Genomic DNA, 24,087 nt, shown 5'->3' on the forward strand with positions numbered 1-24,087 from the left:
AAGTGAGAGTTAGTTAGGTAGGGACCCCTAGCAGAAAAATTCTTCAAAGTCACATAACAATATGGAGAAGGGTTATTTAATATATAGTGAGACATTACAGGGAGTCTAGGTGTTGGGTGTTAGACCAGATGAGTGGCTTCTTAATGCTGGCTGGGCATAGGTTTCCAGACCCTATTCTAGGCCAACTGAGTCAGAATGTCCAGGAGTGGAGGCCGGCAACCTCACCTCTCTCTTTCTTTTAAGCTCCCTTGTGATACACACGGACAAAATGGGAACCACTGAACTACAGAACCTTCCAAGCCTGCATTCCCAGCTCTTGTTTTAATCTGGAAAGGCACCAACCTAAGCCAGGACTATTCACAGTATACAATTTAAAAATCCAGATTGCTTCAAGGATGAAAGAGACAAGCAACCACAAAAACCATATAAAATACCAAAGAAAACCAAATGGCAGATTTATGTCCACTGTGAAGGGGAAATATATTTCTAACTGTTGAAAAAAATCAGAGAAGATAAGGATAATCTGAACCTCTGAGAATTCAAAAAATATTTCACTTGACAAAGTGTCATTGCAATGCAGAGGATGCGGGCTCAATCCCTGGTTGGGAAACTAAGATTCCAAGTGTTGTGGAGAAACTAAGCCCAGGCACTGCAATTACTGAACCCGTGTGCCATAACTAGAGAGTCCATGCACCACAGTGAAGGAAAACGAAGATCCAACATCCTGCAACTGAGACCCAACACAACCAAATAAATAAATAAAAACAAGCAACAATACCAGCTACTGTTTATTTTTTTTTAAGTGTGATGAAACCTATAAAGGAAACTGAGGAAATGGACATGTAACAAGCATGAGTGAAGAAAGCTTACCACCTGAAGAAGTAAGTCATTTCATTAGGATATGTTTCCAGAGTGGGACTATGGGGCCTAGGATTCACCTACATTTAGGTTTTTGTCTTTTGCTTCCTGCTAGACTGCTTTTCAGGAAGACTGAACCAATCTGCAGAACCATCAACAATGTCCCTGTTTCTCCACAGCACCACCCAGTTTCGACTTCATCACGATTTCTTTTTCTGGCTTCAGAGGCATAGATGGTACCTCTTTGCCAACTACTTTTCCTCTCATTGATAGCAAGGTTTTGTGTGTTTTTCCATGTAATGATTTCCTACTGTGTAAACAATTCATTTCTCTTCAAAAGGAATTTTAGTGGACTACACCTCAAAGAAAAATAGAATTAAAGGGCCATTCAAAGCAGCTGTTTATGAAAATGAAAAAACCAGGGAGTTTGATAATAGCCAAAGCCAAAATCAGTGAGTGAATCTGTTAATAAAGGACACAGAATATGAAATAATATGGTGGTAGTTGTCATACTACCTAGCCTGTCCTCGGGGGCCACACGTATAAAAATATGTATGTGTAACAAGGTCTGGGGAATGGAGTAGCACAAATCACTAGGTTCTTTTTTCATCTGGAAAAAGTTTCCTATTACTTAGTTTTAAGAGGAAACCCTTCTCAATATTTCATATGCAGAAACGTTCTATCAAAGCTACAATTTAAGCTGGCAACTTCTTAGGAATTACTACCAACATACCTCCCCTGCCTGCTTGACCATGACTAAAATTCCTTTACAAAGAAGACTTTAATGAAGGCTTAATTAGATAAACTTCTGGAAGAAGATGCACACTACCATGAACACTCATGCTAAGATGTAAATTACTGGTTTTGGATCCATTTCTGAGAGTACGTTTTGGGTAAGGAATAGAATTAAGGCACTAGAGGAAATGAGATATGGAAGATGGATAAAAGGGTAAAAAAGAAAGGGAAGCGCTGTGGGGGGCTTCCCTGGTGATTCAGTGGTAAAGAATCTACCTGCAGTGCAGGAGACACAGGAGACCCCATGTTCAATCCATGGGTCGGGAAGATCCCCTGGGGCATGGCAACCCACTCCAGTATGCTTGCCTGGAGAATCCCATGGACAGAGGAGCCTGGTAGGCTACAGTCCATAGGGTCACAAAGAGTTGGACATGACTAAAGCAACTTCACACACACACACAAGAACTGTGGACAAACCTGGAAAACCTCCCAGAGTTCCTGAAAAGGGGCTCCATCCTCACAATGGAAAGGAATGGAAAGAGTGGCGGAGATGGAGAATCCTTGTTTTTCCTGCCTGGTCACCAGGACACTGGCCCAGGACACTTCCTCAACAAGGAAGCAGAACATCACCAGGCTGGGGAAAATGGTCATGTGTCTTGCCATTCCTTTACTCAAAAGGAGAAAACATAAAATACCAGGGTCCCAAAATGGACCTATATACCGATCTGCAAGTACAGCAAGGGAGGTGAGATCTTGAAGTGTTTTCATCTGTTTTCTGTTCTCTTTGCTTTCTTCATGGCTCTTCCATTTGGCCCACCCCACCTCCCCCAACCAGATCACCAATCTAGGGAAGTGGTGAAGTTCAGCAGAAGGCAAGGAGAGATGAACCATGGCTTTCTGGGGGAACTGGCAAAGGAGGCCCCAGGCTTTCTGCAAAAAGAGATGTCTACTCTGCAAGGTCAATGAAAGGGTACCCTGTGCCCAGAAAGCAGTGCCTACAACCAGTGCCAGCTTTTAGAACAGCCTGGTCGTCTCACAGCTGTACTGCAGGATCATTAGGGAAGACAGTGTGAGTCAATCAGCCACATCCATTCCCCATGCAGGAGAATCAAACTCATGCCCTAAAGTCTCCTTTGGAGAAAAACAGCCCAGATAAGCCCACCAGGCTAGATGCGTGTCAGTCTAGCCAGGAGTGAGAAGCTGTGATTCTACAAGGCCCTCCCTAACACATTCTTAGCCCAATGTGGGTAAGATGCTGTTCCATTCCCAGCTCCTGCACCTCCCAGCTCTACCATAAAAGGTACTGATTTGCAAGGGCTGGTAGTACCCTAAAGGTTAAGTCCTCTCTGCCTTGAGCCTGAGGGTCTGGTTTAGACCTGGGAGCCCTCTCTGAGGTTAATTCAGTCCCCTTGGTGTGTGTGTGCAGTTATGGCAAATTCTGAACAAAAAATCAAAGAGATCAAAAAACCCAACCGCCACTTTTGAAGAGCTTAGAGCAAAAGCAGAGGACTGTGCATGCCCCCTGCACACACCACCTAAGGGATGGGCAAAATACCTAAGCCACCCCTTCAGCCTGACCCCTGGACACATCCCTACCTTCACCCCATATAAGGAACAAGCTGGTCCTCCCTCAGGGAGCGAGCAAGCAAGGGAACATGTTGCTTGTTCTCGCTTCCCTCTGCTGCAGCAGGGGCCCCAGGAAAGCCTTGTCTGAAAATAAAGAAAATGCAATCCCCTCAGCTGAGCCCCACCACTCTCCTCCCACCTCACCCTGACCCACCCCAGTTTAGGTCTGTAAATAACTGAAAATGGTCCCTCATTCCAGGGATTGAGGAGTGGTCTAGGAGCTGAACAGCAGCGCAGGCTGTGACCAGAGGCCTGCCCAGTGGATAGGAAGACAACACACCCCTAAAGCCACCTAGCCCCCTGGGATTCATGCTAGCTCCCCAGGGGGAACACGGGAAGGGACTCAGGTGGAGCAATGGCCCCTGGGAGCAGTGGCCTCATACCAGTTGCCTCCATGGAGGAGTCTGGGTTGTCTGGGCCAGCTTCACCAGCAGCTTCACCAGCTTCAGCAGGGCCTCCACTCTGGGAGCCCTCAGTGGCCACAGCTTCCAGCGCTTTGCCCTCCTCCTCAGCAGGGATCTGGGCATCCACTCCAACCTCCAAAACTCGGATGGTCTCATGGCCTGACATCACGATGACCTGTGAACAGAGGAGAGGAGAAGAGGCTGATAGAGCCTCTGGGGAGCTAGAGCTCTAGGTGTGACTGAGGCAGAGAGGACAGAGTATCTTAGATTGTAGACCTCCTGTCCCGAGGACTGTGTACTCTGTGAGAACCCCCAGAGCCTGGAACTCCCTGATTCCAGGGAAGGAAGTGCTAGGAGAGAGCAGGCCCTGGTGACAGGGGGAAGGGTCTAACACAAGCTAGAAAAAGTCCCACTGAGTGAAACCACTTGAAGACATTTCTATTTGCTTCCTCTCTTGCTCTCAGTTCAGGGACTGGTAAATGGCCTCACTCACAACCTTGCCAGGATGTCTTCTTGGCTGCTAGGATACTGGAGTGTGGTTTCGATGACCCCTAACACAGGACCCACAGCTTCAGCTGGGACAAGACAGGAAGCCCTCTGCATGTCCCTCTAAACATTACAGGAATGGAAAATGAATGCTCCAGGATGCTGAGGAACTTCTGAAGTTCATGGTTCCTTAATGTCCAAAACCCTGAGGTTAGAGGCCATGATTTCCTTGCAAGCTAATTTCTTGAAGCAAGAGGGTCAGGAATTCTGAACGCACGGCCTGTCGCTGGCCCTCCTGGACTGGAGCTTTGTACCCTGTAGACCTGCAGCTCCAGCGTGCCATCTGGTGTGTGCATGCTCTAACCTTGCACCTCCTCGAGGGGAGCCCCTGTGCCCAGCAATGCGGGTGGCCCCTGGGCCTCCTTGGAACACTGGGTCTTCCTTCCTGCTCAGCCAGCTTAGTGCTTTACCTCCAGCACTGACATGCTTCCACTTGGGTCTTTCAAGAATCAGAGACACCCTGTACATTAAAAAGCTCTGTATCAGGCCTTCCCTGTGATTCTCCTGGGGCCAAAGCCACTCCCACAACACACTCCTTGGGACTGAAAACTGGATCCAGCCAGAGACTCTGTTGGAAAAAAGCAGCTATGTGACCCATCAGGGGAGTATGAGTGAAATAACCTTCCCGAGCAGTTTCCTTTCTGACTCAAACCTGACTATGAGAAACTTTACTCCAATTACATTTTAAGAGATGTTAATCTTTTTTTCTCCTTTTAAAAATGCATAAAAAATACATAAGGGAATTCCCTGGAGGTCCAGTTGTTAGGACTTGGTACTCTCACGGCCAGCTAGTAGGGGCCTGGGTTGGATCCCTGGTTAGGAGATTAAGATTCTGCAAGCTACAGGTATGGCCAATTTAAAAAAAATTTTACGTAAGTAATAAAAGGTCATTGAAGGAAAAATTAGAAAATGATATATAACCAAGAAAAATAAATAAGTTCCCTGATATCCAAATCTTTCCCCATATTAACTTACACATATTTCACTTTTTAAAGTCACCACTAAAGTCCCCAAACCCAGCCCCTGAAAAATCCTAGCTGGCAACCACATCTGGATGGGTGAAGTGACCATGAACGTTGGTAAGGAACAGACGACAAGGCGCTTTATGGAGTTTTCCTCTTTGCCCACACCCCTCCGTCCATCACCATCCCCCTCCCCACCCCTACCTCTTCCTGCTCCAAAAGATACCTGCTCATTGACAGTCAGAGATGAGTCTGGCCCGGCTCCAGGATCCATGGTCACTTGTCAGGCTGGGGTGGGGGCTGGCCCACACCTACACATTCTGCAGGGTGAGATGAGATGGGAAAAGCAAAGGCTGATGTGACAATGTTAAGACAATTTCCATATCATCTCAGAAAGTCAGAAGTAGAATGGTAGGAAGAGAGAGAAGCTAAGTTCTCTCAGGTATGTGTAGAAGTGAAGGCAATAGGATTCTAAGGATTTTAAAATTAAAATGTCTGACTTCCTGCGGCACCCTAGGACAACCTACACTCAGGAGGAGCCAGGGTAACAGGAGGAATGGGGAGGGGCCAGACGTCTATCCCTGGGAGTTCCCCAGTCCAGTGGGAAAGAGCAGACCCAGCAGAGCCCAAAGTGACTTTGACCCAAAGTGACTTTGACCCAGACACTCAGAACCAGACACAAGTAAGGAGCACTCTGGGTATCAGAGCAATTCTCAGGGAAGGGGTCTGAGAAGACTTCCCCCGGAAGAGATGGCAAACATAGGAATAAATTGAAACAGTTGTCTCAGACTTTAATGCGCCTGGAACACATTAAAACTGCAGACTCCCCCACCCCGATTTTCCCAGACCAAACATCTCCAGGGAGTCTGATTCAATAGGTGGGTCCCTCAGGGGTTTCTGTGGCAGTGGCCCAAGAACCACACTGGCCTTTAACGTGGGAGGCAGGACAACATACCAGATGGTGGAGCAGCGGCCACATGCAGTGAGGAGAGAAGACCTTACAAGAACAAATGGTCTGGCTGGAGCCACGAACCACAGTCACAAGAAATAAAGGTAATGACTAGGACAACCGGTTTTAGACACTGAAACAGAGAAGCAACTAACATTTTTATTCTGAGTGCCCACTGTGCTAAGCATTTTATGGAATACTAATTCACGTACTACTCATGCCAGCTGGGGTATGTGAACATTAGCATCACCATGTTACAGATGAGGACACTCAGCTCGGAGAAGTGTTCTAGATTCCTCACTTTCTCTTCCTCCTCCTTTTCTACCTCTGGGTTTGTTTCATTGGGCTTCCTTTTGTTGTTGTCATTTGATTAATTGAGGTAAAATTCACATGACATCAAATGTACAACTCGATGGAATTCAGTACACTTATAGCACACTTACAGTGCTGTGCAACCATCACCACTGTTTAGCTCCAGAGCATTTTCATCCTCCAAAAGGAAATTCCATGCCCATTAGCGGTTACTCCCTTTTCTTGCCTGTGGCAATCATGAATCTGCTTTCTCTCTTTGGATTTGCCTGTTCTCAATATTTCATATGGGCTTTCCTGATGACTCAGATGGTAAGAATCTGCCTACAATGCAGAGACCTGGGTTCAATTCCTGGGTTGGGAAGATTCCCTGGAGAAGGGAATGGCTACCCACTCCAGTATTCTTCCCTGGAGAATTCTATGGACAGAGGAGCCTAGCGAGCTACAGTCCATGGTCATAATGACTCAGACACAACTGAGAGACTAACACTAATATTTCATGTATTAATAAATGGAATCATTTGATATTGGGTCTCTTTTGTGTCTGGCTTCTTTTACTTTGCAGAATATTTTCAAGGTTTATCCATAGCATGTATCGGCGCTTCATTTCTTTACACAGCTGGATAAAATTTCATTGTATAGACTCTTTCACTCTCCAGGGAAGACAGAGGCACAGGTAAACCAAGACTTCGTTTCCAAGATGGAAAGTCCATCAGACTCAGCTGTGACTTTACCCAGCACTCTGCAGGTCTGTGCCAATCCACCACCTCCCCATATGCATAGTTCAAGAACACAACCTATGAGTGTAGCGCTTAAAGGGCGATTAAGGAAAACAAGATCTTCATTTAATTCTCATAAATAAATGGAGTGGTGAAGCATCTCAAAGTCGAGAATGAAAAAAACAATCAGATCTTTTCAGAGAAGACAGGATCCTTAGCAAAAGAAAAACTGTTTGGAATTTCAAGAAAATTTTAAACACATAGTGAGTTAGAAGAAAGTTTATATTTGAAAAATACTTTAAAGAATATTGCTGCAGGACTTCCCTGGTGATCAAGTGATTAAGACTCTGCACTTCCAGTCTGGGGTGGCAGGGGGAGACAGGTGCAGGTTGGATCCCTGGTCAAGGAACTAAGATCCCGCATGCCACACGGCGCAACCAAAAACAAAAACTGCTGCTGCTAAGTCACGTCAGTCGTGTCCGACTCTGTGCGACCCCAGAGACGGCAGCCCACCAGGCTCCCCCGTCCCTGGGATTCTTCAGGGAAGAACACTGGAGTGGGTTGCCATTTCCTTCTCCAATGCATGAAAGTGAAAACTGAAAGAGAAGTCGCTCAGTCCTCTCCAACTCTTAGCGACCCCATGGACTGCAGCCCACCAGGCTCCTCCATCCATGGGATTTTCCAGGCAAGAGTACTGGAGTGGGTTGCATGTGAATCTAAATCACTGGATATTGGGTTATGCAAGGTCCTGCAAAATGATTTTGTGAATGAGAATATTTCCAAACAAGGATTAAATGAAGAAAAAGCCAAATCCACCAAATCCGTGAAGGATATTCCAGAGAACTTCAGAGGGTAAAACTAGTCAAAATGTATCACTCAAAGAACGACCTGTCCCAGTTACAATTGTTAATAAGGAAGCAAAGACACTGTAGCTAGATGTTGCTTTGTGAGGGGCCATCAAACAAGTCCCCAAAGGACAAGAAACTGAACCTCATCCAGTTGATAGATCACTGTGGCTAAGGTGATAAATTGCTCCAGTGTAACAGAAATGAAGATGAATTCATAAGAGTTTCATTCATAATTCTTTCTCCAGAGAATCTCTGAGAATGACAACATAATAAAAAAGATACTTGCACATTTTAAAGAGAAGGTATAAGCCACTAGAGCTTAGAGAAAGGTATCCTGATGAACACCAATTTATGAAGCTTGTTATTATCCAAATATAAACCAAGTTCTAAAACAAGGTTTCAGTATTTTGGAGAAATCTGCCAAAGGAAACATTTAAATAAATATGTGAAAAATTTAAATAGCGATTAAAAAATAATTTGGACGATTTTGGAAGTCAGTTTTAATACATTGTTCTGTTTATTGTGGTAAAAAAAATTTTTTTTACTGTAAATGTTAAAAAACGGTCCAACCTTATAAATGTCTAAACTTAAATGGGTCTAAAAATGCCGGCCTCTCTTATTTTATGACTCTTGTTTCCATCCACTTATCACATATTTCCATCTGGATAGTCTAGCACATAATTAAACTCATATGTCAAAAAAAAAAAATCCCACGGTATGGATATGCCATATTTTGTTTATTGAATCATCCGCTGATGGATATTTTGGTTGTTTCTACCTTTCTGCTACTGCAAATATTGCATCTATGAATCTTTGTACATGAGTTTTTGTTGGAACACCTGTTTTCAATTTGGGGGTATATACCTAGGAGTGCAACTGCTGGCTGACCCCAGGGGTTTTAGGGGTTTCACTCCAGTGACTGTAGTAAATAGCACATCTGGATGGCCTGCCTCCTTGGAGCTCATGATATCATGCAGTGTCCACAGCCTGACAGCAATGAAGAGAGACGATCACCTGTCAGTTTTGAGAGAAGGGGCTCCTATACTACCCCAGGAGTAGAACCCCGGTGCATACATAGACCACAGCAGAGCTGCTTTGGTTAAAGCTGGGACAGGAGCCAGTGCCCAGCCACAGCATGCCCCTTTGCCTTCTTTCTTCAGTGAGTGAGTTTGAAAAATACCTGAATCAAACCTGGCAAGGCTTACAGATGGCTCACTTGTCCCTGGCTTTCCTGTGCTAGCATCTAAAAACACAGGCAGCCTCAGGAGGATAAACAGCAGGTCCTGAGGTATTTGTCTCCAACCCAAAAATCCAGAGGTCCAGGACCATCCAGGACTCTTAGTGGCAGAAATACTGAGTTAGAGGACCTGGTTCTATTTATCATTTTCCTTTGGGAACTGCTTTGGGCTTAAGGTAATCTTCCAAGACACCCAGGAGGAGCAATGAAGTCTAAAACAAATCAGAACCCCCTAGAATAGCCTGAGATCCTATAAGAAAAATCCTGAAATGCTTTGTCCTTTGTTTATTCAACAAATACTTCAGTGGCCACTATGTGCTGGGCACTGGGATACAGTGGGGGGAAAAGCATGTTCTCCAGCTTTGTTAAGGAGTCAACAGTCTAATATGGGCATCGAGGAAATAAAAAGATAACGACAATATAGTGTGTTTAAGTGTCATGGTGGATGAATAGAGGGTGGCAGAAGATACACTGAAGGGATATCTAATGCACTTTTATATGGTCCTTTGCCCCTTGTTCCAGGGTGGCATGTGTTTCAGACATACAATTTGATAGTACATGAAGCATCTTGTGACATGTAGAGGAAAATGGAATTTGTTGTATGAGATTCAGACTTTTAATGCAGACTCATCTCTGTGATTTTAATCACTTTATATATACTTAATGTGGTTCAGGTTTCCAAGAGGTAAAGTACCTCTCACTATAGTCATTTTGAGGGGTGGAGAGTATTCCGCATGGATTAAAGGAATGAATGGAATGAGTTTCACTGGTATTTAATTGAAAGTCACATTTGTTATGGGAAATTACCTTTCAAATTTTTGACATAATCCTCTCACATGAGATTGTTTGTTGACATCAGCATCTCCAGCTCTACATCACTTCTATATTTAAATCGTGCACCAACTTACCTCCTGCAGGGCTGCCATCTAAAAAGGTCACAAGGACAGGAAGCAGGAAGCAGATTAGTACAGACTAGTAGTTGGAGTTGAGCCGGATCATCCAGACAAGGATGGTTTCCTGAGGTGGTCGCACCCAGCCTGTCAGCCACCAGCTGAGACCTCACCTGGGAACTTCAGACTCATATAATCCAACTACCTACTGATTGCTTACAAGATCTTATACTTCACATATTCAAAATCAAACTCCTGATTTGCACCCCAAACCAGCTCCACCTGCCTGCAGCCTTCCCCATCTCAGCAAATGGCAGCTTCATCCTTCCACAGGTGCTCAGGTTGAAAACCTTGCTGTCATCCTTGCCTTTGCTCTTATATTTCCATCTATATTGATTTCTTCAAATCCTGTTGGCTCTCCCTTCCAGTGCACCCAGAATCCCTCCACTTCTTATGACTTCCATCATGGTCCATGCAGTTGTACCTGATGCAAAGGAACACAAGATGACATCCCCTCTTGCATGCAAGCATCATCTGCTCTGTTCTTAAACCATCAATCTTCAGGTGGGTTGCTACAGCTTTCAAGTTTTCATTTGCTTGATGGATTTTCTGTATGTTCTCCTACCCTTCTCCATTTCTGGCCCCAGGACATAGATTTCCCTTCCCATCTGCTGAAAAGTAATCATTATTAATGATTAATAAAAATACTATTAATGATTAATAAAAAACTGTTAATCATTATTAATAGTTTGTTGGTCCTGGGATAAATGATAATGGAACAGAAGATTTAAAAAAAAGTATGTGTGTGTATAATTGAGTCACTTTGCTGTACAGTGGAAATTAATACAACATTATAAATCAACTATACTTCAATTTAAAAATAAATTTTAAAAATAGTTTATTGGGACCCAGCCCCTTTATGCATAGTACTACACTGAGCATTCTTTGGAGACAGACTTTAGGGTTCACAATCTCAGCTTTGATATTCCCTAGCTGTGGGACTTCAGGCAAATTATTTAACCTCTCTGCCTCAGTTTCCTCATCTGTAAAATGAGAGTAATAGCACCTACTTCATAGGGCTATTGTGAAGACTGAATAAGTTAATGCACATTAAAAAGTGTAGATCAACGACTGGCACATAGTAAGTGCTCAGAGGATGGTAGCTATTACAAAAATTTACATATTCTCCAGGCAAGAACACTGGAGTGGGTAGCCATTCCCTTCTCCAGGGGATCTTCCTGACTCGGATATTGAATCTGGGTCTCCTACACTGCAGGCAGATTCTTTACCATCTCAGCCACCAAGGAAGCCCTTACATATATTATCTCATTTAAATTTAGTACAGCAGTTAGGAACCTAGGTGGTGCCTCAGTTACCATATTTGAAACAGGAATAACTGGGCATTGTAGCAAATTGTGTCAGGGTTCAATAAATATGAACTGTTAACTATTATTCAATTTTGACACCAGCCCCATGAGGCCACAGAGTAAACACATAGTAAAGCCTGACCACCTGTGTGACGAGCGGGCAGATTACTTCCGTTTTTTTCAGGGATAAATAATAAGAGAGCTTATCTTTGAATTACTGTATGAAGCACAAATAACAATTAGCTATTACAATCCCCATTTTTATTGAAGAGTAAGCTGATGATCAAAGAGAGATAATGGAATAGGCTTAGGAGAAAAACCTAGATTAAATCCCAGCTTGGTCATGAAATAGCTGTGCCATCCTGGGCAAATGACTGAATCTCTTTGAAGTTTAAGTTCCTTATCTTTAAAATGCTGATTAAATGGGCAAGCATTATGGGGTTGTTATAATGGTGATAGGAGATTAGGGCTTCCCTGGTGGCTCAGACAGTGAAGAATCAGCCAGCAATGTGGGAGACCCAGGTTCAATCCCTAGATCAGAAAGATCCCCTAGAGAAGGGCATGGCAACCCACTCTAGTATTCTTGCCTGGAGAATTCTATGGACAGAGGAGCCTGGTGGACTGCAGTCCATGGGGTAGCAAAGAGTAGGACACAACTGAGCAACTAACACTTTCACTTTTTCATGAGATCATGCAAGTAAAATGCTTAACATTGTATTCTTACGATAACCCCCATCTTTATCTATAGGAAAATGGAGGTGGAGAGAGGTCAGGTGATTTGCCCAAGGGCACAGTCCATGACCTTCAAACTTCAAGGTCACATCACCTGCCCCAGATTTCTATTCTCCTGACACCACACTAAGCCTTCATTCAGGAAATGGGAAGAAGGCTGATGGGGGCTGCTCTGGCCCCCAAGGATCAGGACACACTGGAAAGCGGAAGCTCTCAATTCTGCTCCAAATTGTTTCAGTGGTTAAGACTCCGAGCTTCCAACACAGGGAGTGTGGGTTCAATCCCTGTTCAGGGAACTAAGATCCCACATGCCTTGTGGTATGGCCAAGAAATAAAAACAGGCTTCCCTGGTGGCTCAGATGATAAAGAATCTGACTGCAATGTAGGAGACTTGGGTTTGATCCCTGGGTTTGATCCCTGGGTCAGGAAGGTCCCCTGGAGAAAGGAATGGCTACCCACTCCAGTATTCTTGCCTGCAGAACTCCATGGACAGAGACGCCTGGCGGGCTGCAGTCCATGGGGTTACAAAGAGTCAGACATGACTGAGCAACTAACACTTTCACTTTGGGGCTTCCCTGGTGGCTCAGATGGTAAAGAATCTGCTTGCAATGTAGGAGACCCAGATTTGATTCCTGGGTTGGGAAGATGCCCTGGAGAAGGGAATGGCAACCCACTCCAGTATCCTTGCTTGGGAAATCCTTTATGGACAGAGGAGCCTCGTGGGCTACAGTCCATGGGGTCACAAAGAGTTGGACATGACTGAGCGATTAACACTAATCAATTTACTTCCCCCAACCCCAATTCATGGACAGAGATAAATGACTTGCCAAGCTATTGGTAGACTAGCTAGTCACACACATGGGCCAGAAGGAGAGAAAAGGGCAAAAGACAGGACAGTAGTGAACAAACTTACTTCTTTCCCAACCAACCATTTGTAAATTTTAGACATATATACTCAAACAGTAAAGACTTGTTTTATAAAGACACATTTAGATTTATTTTCTCCTTCTGCACCCACCCCCCATCCCCTTGTACCCAAACTTGGTTCATCCCTGGCAGGGTGAATAGAAGGGATAAATGTGAAATAAATGTAAATAACAAGAAGTATGTTCCCCTGCTAGACTTTAAGGACCAAGAAAGCATATCCACTTACCATGATATCCCAGAGCCTCATAAAATTCCTGGTACACAACAGAGGTTAATGAATATGAGCTGAAAACATAAATTATGATATCAGATCGTACCCTTTAGTCTCCTCATATTTCCTACCTTTTCCTCAAAATACATAGCCTATTTCAAATTTCATGCCCTCATTTTCAATACTAGGGCTACTTAAAAATGATTTCAAAGAAGTAGTATTAAGTTCTTAAGAAACCTGGTCACACTCACCCCTTCCTAATGTGCCAGTTCAGCTCCTCATTCCCAAGTCTTCCTTCATTTGGCCAGTTTCTCCCGAGTCCCATTCTCTCTGTGGCCTCACTGACCCTCATTTTGACACAGAAAGAGCTTGGGGTTTAAAGGCAGAAGACTCAGATTGAGTATCGCTTCTGTTTAAGGTAACATCTCACAGCCTGTTTCCTTATCTGTAAAATGGGGCTAAATTCCAGTGCCCACCTCATGGGCTATTGTTAAATCATTAACATTTATGTAAAGCTTTTGGAACAGGGCCTGGCACACGTAATTGCTTTAAGTTGAAGTAAAGCACTGTTCTTAATTGTAAAGTGTTATGAAAAACATGTAAGATTACTACTATGACTTTACAGTGAGCAAATCTTGGGGAGGGGGGATATGATCTTGTCCCATGTTCCTTCATAATGCAAAGACTCCTTAGAAAAGCAAATTTCTTCTGAGTCATCTCTTAATTGCTAGGTAGTACTTCCAAGAAGAGAATAACCCATCTCCTCTCTCTCACTCTCTCGCTCTCTCTCTCTCTCACACACACAGACACAAATCACTCTATATTGTCTTGTTTTTTTCATGTTTATGATCTGCCTGTCCCCATCTCCATCCCACCCATCAGACTGAAATTAAAACTCCAAGACAGGGCAAATTCTGTCTGTATTGTTCAGAGTTGGCACAGAGTGGATATTTTTGTCGCCCTAATGAACAAATAAATGAAGGTCTACAGCAGATATGCAAAGAAATAAAAGATCACAGAAATAACACCCTGAGAAGCTGGACTTCAATCAAAACAAAATACATGGAATTATTCCTCAGAAGGCCCTGCTGGTCAACGGTGGCTGCCTTGGATTACCAAGAAAAGGGAGGTGGGAAGTATGTTCATGAACAATTGAAGACCAGCCTTCTACTTTGGGATCAAGGAATTTGAAAGAGCAGATCCCAGCTCTCCGCAAAGAGCTTCTTTCCACTAGTCTAGGCAGGCTTCACAACCGCGTTTTATTTTTCCCCACAGCCGGCTGCGGAGGCTTGCGAAGATTTGGGGGTTCCAATGACAAATGAGTAGGGGACCTCAACGCGAGAAAGTGGAGGTTGCAAGGCGCCCTGCGGCTCCCTTGGCCTTGCCAGGTGAGGATGCCCAGGGAGCACATAGCGGGTGCATTATGATGACTATTTATTAATAATAATATTGTTATTAAATATTTATGAAGTGCTTGTGCTCGGCTAGACGGTGACCCTCCCACCACTCTCCCATCCTTCCAGCAGTACCAGGTCCCTAACCCCGAGTCCCACCAGTCCTCCCGGTGTCTGGTGGTTGGAGAGAATTGTGACAGGTGGCTCTGGCCGCCTCATTTGACCTTGCCTGCTGGGAACCCAGGCGTCCGGGTTCTCCAGTGGGGCGACAATCCTTTCGCGGTCGCCACAGGGGCTGGGTAAAGAACGTCCCCGTGGTCCGTACCCAACCTGGGCTCCCGGAGCAGAAATGGGGAGGGGCCAGGTCCAAGCTCCCCACGGGGTCCACCTGGCGGCCGCCCCCTCCTCCCCTCGGTCCCCGCAGGCCGGCAGGAAAGCTAGGGCGCGGCCCCCGGGGTCTCCGGCCTCCCGCGAGCGGCCACACACCATTCAGCTCCCGGAGATCCTAGTCGCCCCGGCCCAACATCCCGGCGCCCCGGCCCCGCGGCATTTTTTTTTCTCTTTATCATAAATATATAAATTATGCTAATTACGGGCATTGCATATTAACCAAACCCGAAACCTCCCCTGCCCGGCCCCCTCCCCCTCTGTGCAAACCCCTCCCCGCCCCGGACCCCGCTACTTACCGGAGCCCGAGCCCGAGCTGCCTTCGCCCTGGGTGCCCGGCGGCCACCGATTAGAGATTCATCTCACAGCTCGGGCCAGGGGGCCGGGGGCCGGGGCCCGGGGGCCAGGGCAGCCGCCACCCGCAGACAAAGAAGCCAGTGCGGCTTGGCTGGGCTCGGCTCGGCCCGGGAGCCGGTCGGGACCCGCCGCCGCCCCCGGGCCCCCAGCCCGGGCTGGCCAGAGCCGAAAGGGACTCGGCGGGCTGCGCTGGGCGGAGGGGGGACGGCTGGGAAGCGAGAAGGGGAAGCAGGGTGGGTGGGGGGGGGCGGTCAGGTATATATATATATATTTTTTTCTTCCTTTCCCCCCTTCCACGGCCCCCCCCTTTTCCCTCCCCCCCCTCGTTTTTTTTCCCTCCTTCTGCTACTTGGATTTTTTTAGCTGCTGCGTCATGAGCATAATTTATGCAAAGAGCTTTGCCGCATGCTGCACCGCGCGCGCCAGCCGCCGGGGGCGGCGGGCTGGGCGGGCCGGCAGGGAAGGGAGGGGATCTGGGGAACCGAGAACTAGCGATGGTGGGGGCACCCCAGCCCCTTGCCACCCCCGCTCTCAGAGGCCCCACAGACTAGTTCCCCGGACTGGAGTGGAAAGTCGATGGGGTGGGTCACGCAGCCCCGCTCCGAGAAGCATCCTGAGGTCGTTTCATTTTGGAAGGTGCGAGAGTGGGGAGCACAGAAGTCCAAACTGGGGACCCTATGCCACATTCCCGTCAGCCTAGGGTTGGGGCGGTAACTCCCAGCGGCCGCCCTGTCCTCTCTAGCTTGGTCAGTTGCCCTGCTCAACGTTCAAAGTCAAGTTCGTGTCCATTCCCAAGTCCCAGGCCGGGCCCCCACTGTGAGAAAAGGGAGGGAACTCAGCCAGACCAAAACCACCGCCCAACCAACCTCCGGAGCAGCTGTGGCCGAGCTCCATCTCACCCGGGGGGAACGTGGTGGGGAGGTGGGAGGCGTCGGGGCCTGGACCCGAAAGCCCGCATATACACACCTCAATAGCAGCTGTCTAGAGACTAGCTTGCCTGTTTTCTTGACCAAGTAGATGGGGAAATGTAAAAAAATAGACAAAGTTCTGTGGCATGGAGCAAAAAAAAAAAACAACCCCAGCGTTCTGCTTTGGTGGTGGTGATGTCGGGAAGGGTTTGGTTTAAGAGGCTCCTGAAGGTGGGGAAGGGGGAAGGGATAGAAAGAGGCACTGTTTGAGGCTGAGGGAAGACGGACTGAGACGTTGTTGGCAAATAAAAGAGGAAGGAGTTGGAAGAACAAAGGGGAAGAGAAAGAATGAGAGAAGAATTGGGGAGGAGGGAGGCTTTGTAAATCCAGCGACTGTGGGTCCCAGCTTTGAGACCTAGAGACAGCCTGCCGTCAGCCTGGGCTGCTTGCCCTCTGGCCCGCCATCTACTGCCCGCTCCCCGCCCCCTGCCACCCCCCCCCACCCCCACCCCCAGATTTGGTGGCTTATCTTTTGATGAGGTAAGCATAGACGAGTTAGAGGTAATGTGAGGAGAATGGAAGTGGAGCCCTCAGCCCACCGGAGACTGTTCACCGCCCCCGCCCCCCTCCGCATGGAAGGACACTGAAAGGCAGGGGAGAGGAGGAGAGGGGAGCAGCACCAGGTGGGAGATCATCTCTACACACTTTTCCAGAACCTTACCTGCACTTGGCAGATCTATTAGTAACCCATGGATTCCAAGTTAGGATATTTAGGGTTTAGCCCCTACCCTTCCACTAACAGTTCAGGCAGGTAATTTAACTTCATTACTTACTTTTCTATTATCATTACTTCACGGGATCAAGAAGTTTAACTGTGTGAGCTTGTATGTGAAAGAATCTTGAAAAATTCTAACTGATATACAATTGTAAGGTATCATTACCTGTTCAGTAGTTTTAACTGGGCTTGTGAAACTGATACATGACAGTATTACAGTTCTTGAAGGTTTTGTTTGGTCTTTTATCCCTATGGTCCCTCCTCTTAGGCTGTAAGTTTCTTGAGAGCACAGATGGTGACAACTCATTTTTGTATTTCCTACTGCTGTTTATGTGAAAAAGAGGCTCAGTATTGCTATTGAATGTTGTCACATGAGGACAAAAACTCTTAGTCTATGTGACATGGTTTGGTGCTACACACAGATAAATCAAATGCATGATATCAGGGACAGTATGAAGAAAGAAACGGATGTGATCAAAGGGGTTCAGGGAGCCATACATGAGAATGGTAATTGTGGTTTCCTTTGGAAAAAGGAAGCCTTAAATTTATATTGTATACTCTTCTGCCTAAATTTTTGATGCTGAACATATATTACTTTTTTGTTGGTCTAAATTTTTTATCGGTTATAACATGCACACAGTAAAGTACACAAACCTTAAATGTACATATTGATGAATTATTTATACATACATAAAATATTTATTTTATCTACACATTACATTATTTACACATATTATTTACATATAAAATAGATTATATGTTATTTACATATAATATTTTTTATAACAACTGGGGCTTCCCTGGTAGCTCAAATGGTAATGAATCTGCTTGCAATGAGGGAACCCTGGGCATAATTGTAATAATTACATTTTATTATATGTCAACACATATATATTTTATAAACATATATAAAATCACTACCCACAATATGATATAGAGCATTTCCAACACCTGAGAGGACTCCTCTGTGTTCCTTGATAGGTAAACTTCCAATTATCACTATAGATTAATTTTACTGGTTCTTGAAATTCATCTAAATGGAGTCAGACAGGATGTGTATTCTTTTGTGTCTGGTTTCTGTTACTCAACACATGTTTTTGAGATGCACCCATGTTGTTGTGTTTAACAGTATTCCTTGTTCTTTTATACTGCTGTATACATTCCATTGTATAATTATACCACAATTTATCCATTCTACTATTGATGGGCATTTGACTAATTTCTCTTTTTGTCTTTTATGCATAAAAGCTGCTCTAAACATGCTTGTATAAGTCTCTAAATGAATACATGCACTTATTTTTCCTAGGTGAATACTGAGAAGTGGAATTGCTAAGTTTGGGGTATATGTTCAACTTTTTATTGGGTTGGCCAAGAAAAAACTTTGGGTTTGGGTTTTCTGTAACATCTTACAGAAACTCGAATGAACTTTTTGGCTAACCCCATAGATACTGCTCCCCTGGTGGCTCAGACATTAAAGAGTCTGCCTGCAATGCAGGACACCTGGGTTTGATCCCTGGGCTGGGAAGATCCCCTGGAGAAAGAAATGACTATCCACTCCAGTATGCTTGCCTTGAGAAATTCCATGGACAGAGGAGTCTGGCAGGCTACAGTCCATGGGGTGACAAAGAATAGACACAACTGAGCCACTAACACTTTCAACACGGATACAGCTAAATACTTTCCCAAAATGTCTGAACCAATTTATATCCTTACTAGTAATGTATGAGAGTTCTAGTTGTTTCATCCTCACTGATGCTTGAAATAGTCTTTTTTTTTAAAAAATATTGCAATATGATTGTTGGAATAAGTATACATTTTATAGTCAGAGAAAAAGCCAACAATACAAATATTTCCATGAGTAAATAGGGAGAAGCTGTCACCAGTGACATGCTGTGCCAAAGAAAACTCATCAATAGTATCTTCAGCCCAGTACATTTTTTTTCCTCCTTTGCTCCCACTTCCTGTGCTTCTGAGCCTACATTTATTCAAAAAATATTATTGTCTACTAGATTGGATGCTAAGTGTCCAGTGGAAAACAAAACAGCTTTCTTGAAATTTACAGTCTTCTGGGGAAACACATGTTAAAAAAATAAGCACACAAATATATCATTACATGTGACGGTGAAGGAAACCAGAAGGTGATATGAGAAAGAATCACATTGGGGGCAGGGAAGGCCTCCCTAAGGAAGTCACATATAAGGCGAAGTTTAAAAGATGGAATAGGGACTTTCCTGATTTTCCAGTGGCTAAGACGGCACTCCCATTGCAGGGGGCCCGAGTTCAATTCCTGGTCAGGGAACTAGATCCTACATGCTGCAACTAAAGATTCTGCATGCTGCAACTTAGACCCGGTGCAGTCAAATAAAAATAAATATTTTTTAAAAGTGAAATAGGCAGGAGACCAAAGGAACAGCAGAGGTGATAAGACAGGAAAGAACCTGGTGTTCAAGAAACTGGAGCACAGCAAGTGATGGGAAGAACTTCATAAAATAAACTTAGAAAGATAGGCAGGGCCCAAATCAGGAAGGCCTGGCCGTATGTACCTCTAATCTTCCCATTCAGCTGGGGCTGTTCTTTCCTTGCAAGCTCTCCTCAGGATTTACCCCCTCTAAGTAGTCTTCTTGAATAATACTGAACTGTTCAAATTAATATTATTTTAATTATATCATTGTTTCAAAAACCTCATAATTTGTAGTAAATAGCCCTTTCTTTCTGTTTCCTGAGAATGTATTGGTTTACCCAACAGATGTAGGACAGGGCCTTGCGTTTCGTCTTTCACCCGAGTCTCCTCCAACCATCAGGGATGCTCTGTTGACAGCAAGAGCCTTCCTTGGCCCTGCTCTCTATTCCTAGAAAGCTCTTGGGATCTAAGTAGATAATCCCTAGAATCCTGTTTTGCCTGGTTTGAGGACTGACTCAGTTTCAGATCTTCAAAAGTTGCCCTGGAGCAACCAAATTTCCCCAGGATCCACATATATTTTCTCAGACACCTTCCTTAACTGCCAAGTTAATCTTGCCCCTCCTCCTGCCAATCACCAGGTTAAAGGCATCTTTGCTGTTGCTAAGAGAAGGAGGCTTGGGCAGGTGGGAGTGAGTTGAAGGATGATACAGCAGGGAGTCAGGCCGGTCAGCAGGGGAAAAAATCTTTCAGCTGTGAGGGAAGACAGCAATGCAAATACATTTTTCAAGTGCTTCTGGGCCAGGTTTCCGCCCCGCCCTCACCCCCCACTGTGTTTACCTGCTTGTTCTCTGAAAGCTTTTAGGACTTTCTTTTTAAAAAATCTCTGATGTCTTAAATTTTACATCATGGCTTGTAGTTGGCCAGCTTTCATAAAACAGGGAAGCTATCGTTCACCTTGACTGGTTATATTGAAGTCCTTGTGAGGGGAAAAGGACCATCAAAGAGAAGATCCCTGAGTGCTGGTAACAATGCAGGGCTATTTAAAGGTGAGAAGTCAGAGTTCTGGAATACTTGCTTGGCAAGGAGTGTGGCTGGGCATGCTCCCTTTTTTATAGACTTCCCACCCTGAAATGCATATATTTTATCTATTTACTTTAATTTTAGCAATGATGTAAAATTATTGCTGGGCTGCTGTCACTCTGACAGATCACCTTACCAGCTCAAAGGGTAAATATGGATTTTTTCCCCATAATTTTTGTACAGTAACAAGGTAAGGAACATTTTAGCTCATAAATTATTCACCAAACCTCACAGGCATAATAGGCTGTGTGCATATTCATCAGGTTATCATCCATTATTCATAAGAAGTTCACTTCAACTGTTAGAAGAAAATGAGGTTGTTGATTGAAATGCTGAAGAAACGTGGGCTTTTGTTCCCCCCTTCTTCTCTCTCCCATCTAAGTCTGGAAGTTTCCATCAAAAAAATCATATCATAGGGGAAAAATTTTATTCCTGACATGCAGATGTGTAGATAAGAGGAAAAGAAAACTTGGAGTAGGAAATAAGTTGGCAGAATCAACCATCATTCATTTAACTTGGCTAAAGGCCTCTGACTCCTGCTTCCACAGAAACTGTGTCCAGAAGTGTCCAAAAGGAGTCCCCTTTCTTGCAACAAAGGAGCAGCTTTAGCAAATGATAGATTTTTTTTAGACTTCATACTTACATTAAGATACAGATTGCATTCTGCAGCCTAAGAAGTGTTACCATTTATGTTATTATTTAACCTTCATACCATGTCTGTGAGATAGGAATAATTTCAAGATGAGACAACTCAGGCTCAGAGAGGTTAAGTGATTTGTCTAAAGCCAAACAGCTGGTGAGCAGAGCAGGACTGGGATCTCCGTTTTCTTCCATATTCCATGTTCTTTATACTGTCTTCCTAAATCCTCTGGAATAATGAAACCTACCACTCCCAGAGGCATTTCACATTGTTTTCCAAGAACCACTGATTGTATTATTTTCTCTTTTTAGTATCTTTATTATTTCTGTGAACTTCAGAAGCAATACAGGCTTGAAAGCATCAAATAACCCAAAGAATAAAGAATAACAAATGGACAGGCAGTTAACTGCCACGATTGCCAAACTCCTCTGCCACAGGATCCAGGAGGAGATATTATAATTCAGCCAGATCTACAGATCTGGGTTCAGATCTGATCATGGTCACTGACTAGCTGTTTCATTTGGGGGCAAGATGGCCTCTTTAGGCTGTAGTTTCTCATTTGTAAAATGGGAATTACACTTCTAGAGTTTTTTAAGTATTAAATGAGATGATGTATATGAAACCCAAGTGTCATCACTTTCCTCTATTTTAAAGGCCCCCTTTCTCTAGCACGGAGAAGGCAATGGCACCCCACTCCAGTACTCTTGCCTGGGAAATCCCATGGACGGAGGAGCCTGGTAGGCTGCAGTCCATGGGGTTGCTAAGAGTCGGACACGACTGAACGACTTCACTTTCATTTTTCACTTTCATGCATTGGAGAAGGAAATGGCAACCCACTCGTGTTCTTGCCTGGAGAATTCCAGGGACAGAGGAGCCTGGTGGGCTTCCATCTATGGGGTCGCACAGAGTAGGACACGACTGATGCGACTTAGCAGCAGCAGTAGCAGTCTCTCTAGCACAGCTGGCCATCCACTATCCACGGGTATTGCATCAGAGGATTCAATCCACCAAGGATTGAAAATATCTGGAAAATAAATCCCAGAAAGTCCCCAAAAGCAAAAGGTGAATATGCTGCAAATCAAACTTTGTACATAGTATCTACAACTACATAGTATTTAAAACTATGCAATTTACATAGCATTTACATTGTATGGAGAAAGAAATGGCAACCAACTCCACTATTCTTGCCTGGAAAATCCCATGGTTGGAGGAGCCTGGTGGGCTACAGTCCACAGGGTGGCAAAGAGCTGGACACAACTGAGCGACTGAACTGAGGTATTATAAGTAATCTAGAGATGATTTCAAGTTATACAGGAGAATGTGTGGAGGTTTTAGGCAAATACCATTTTATATAAGGGATCTGAGCAGCCTTGGATTTTGGTATCTGTGAAGGTGGGGTGGATCCTAGAACAAAATACCCTGTGGGAACTGTATATTTATTTGGGGAAATGGAATGGAAGGCAAGGCTTCTCGCTTGCCTGTGCCCCCAAGTCTTTCGCTTGATCCTCTGTTTCCATCTATCCTGCGTCACTCACCTGGCCGCTAGTTGTCTGGTGTGGTTCCTCTGGATGAAATGCAGCTGTAGTCACAGTGGGGCACATCTGTGAGTTCTCCCCAGCATGACTAAATACGGTTGCTCTTTTTTAAAGAAAATTATTTATTTGGCTGTGTCAGATCTTAGTTGCAGCACGAGGGATCTTTAGTTGGGGGATGTGGGATCTAGTTCCCTGACCAGGAATCGAACCTGGGCCCCCTGCATTGGGAGTGCAGAGTATTAGCCACTGGATCACCAGGGAAGTCCCTCGAGGTTGTTTTTATTGAAGAGTTGGGAAAAAAGCTAAAGAGAATTCCAATGAGTAAGAGAAAGCATTAAATTTTTTATTTTAACTTTCTAGGTAATTCAAATGAAAACCAGATAAGAAGTTCAGTTTTTATGAGCAGGTCAGATTTTGCATGCCTGGACCCCAAACCCTAATCTGACTCCCTGTCATCAGGTCAGTTTTCCTCCCTAGTAACTCCTCCTTCAAACCTCCACTCCTTTCTGGGAGGGCCCAGGCCCTTCCTCCCTCTGCTTCCTCACTTTTACTCAGAAGTGTGTGCGTGCACAGTCGCTTAGTGGTGTCCAACTCTGTTCGACCCCATGGACAGTAGCCCGTCGGGCTCCTCTATTCATGGGATTTCCTAAATAAGAATACTGGAGTGGGTTGCCATTTCCTCCTCCAGGGGATCTTCCCAACCCAGGGATTGAACCCGGGTCTCCTGCGTTACAGGTGGATTCTTTACCACTAGCACCAGCTGGGAGCCCCGTATTCAGAAGTACGTTTCCCTAAATCTGACATATTCAGTCTGGAAGAGGTGAGTATGTGGCAGAGGGTGAGGGATAGAGTGGGCGCTATGAGCTCTAGTACAAAATCCACCCAGAAAATTTGTCCAAGAAAGGCTGGCACCCCAAGTTCAGACCCCTTCCAGTCCCTCGGCCAGATGGAGATGGACATGAGGCTCTACTCTTCTGAGTGCCCTTTGGAAAATAACTTTTGGACCACACATACACAACACACACACACCTTGAAGAATAAAATGAAAGCTTAACCCTCAAACCAGCAAATGTTATGTGGTAGAATCACCCTACTACGCTGCATTTTTAATAAACACTAAGTGATTCTGATACAAGTGGTTTGGGATTTCACAGGGATAAAAATTGCTCAGAATCCCAAAAGAAGAGAAGCTGTCCCAGGATTTACTAGGCTCCCCAGCTACAGTGGAGTTAGGCCTTGACATTATTATGCAGAGCAGTGTTATTGCTTCTCCTACAAAGGCTTGCCAGC

At 44.8% G+C, this 24,087-nt stretch overlaps 1 protein-coding gene, 1 non-coding gene and 1 pseudogene across 10 annotated transcripts in view; 1 reads left to right on the plus strand and 2 right to left on the minus strand.

Moving 5' to 3' along the window:
• Nucleotides 1-15,689, minus strand: part of POU6F1 (POU class 6 homeobox 1) — a 28,800-nt gene extending 13,111 nt beyond the window's left edge. The window contains exons 1-5 of one of the 9 annotated variants that reach the window (XM_027542891.1): nt 15,401-15,689; nt 13,336-13,394; nt 8,821-10,567; nt 5,358-5,451; nt 3,603-3,798 (exon numbers count right to left, since the gene is read on the minus strand). In XM_027542891.1, the coding sequence (XP_027398692.1) occupies nt 3,603-3,798; nt 5,358-5,405 (244 nt within the window). In that variant the 5' untranslated portion in view covers nt 5,406-5,451; nt 8,821-10,567; nt 13,336-13,394; nt 15,401-15,689. Of the gene's footprint in view, nt 1-3,602; nt 3,799-5,357; nt 5,452-8,820; nt 10,755-13,335; nt 15,306-15,400 lie in introns of those variants that run through there. The other 8 variants (XM_027542888.1, XM_027542894.1, XM_027542896.1 and 5 more) reach the window with 8 other exon arrangements.
• On the plus strand, nt 6,992-8,239 carry LOC113893143 (annotated as a pseudogene).
• Nucleotides 15,690-22,985: 7,296 nt separating the features above from the next.
• On the minus strand, nt 22,986-23,058 carry TRNAG-CCC. The gene has a single exon. It is a non-coding gene; the product is annotated as a tRNA-Gly (tRNA).
• Nucleotides 23,059-24,087: the final 1,029 nt, after the last annotated feature.

Source organism: Bos indicus x Bos taurus, chromosome 5 (assembly GCF_003369695.1).
Source record: "Bos indicus x Bos taurus breed Angus x Brahman F1 hybrid chromosome 5, Bos_hybrid_MaternalHap_v2.0, whole genome shotgun sequence".
Lineage (NCBI taxonomy): Eukaryota > Metazoa > Chordata > Mammalia > Artiodactyla > Bovidae > Bos > Bos indicus x Bos taurus.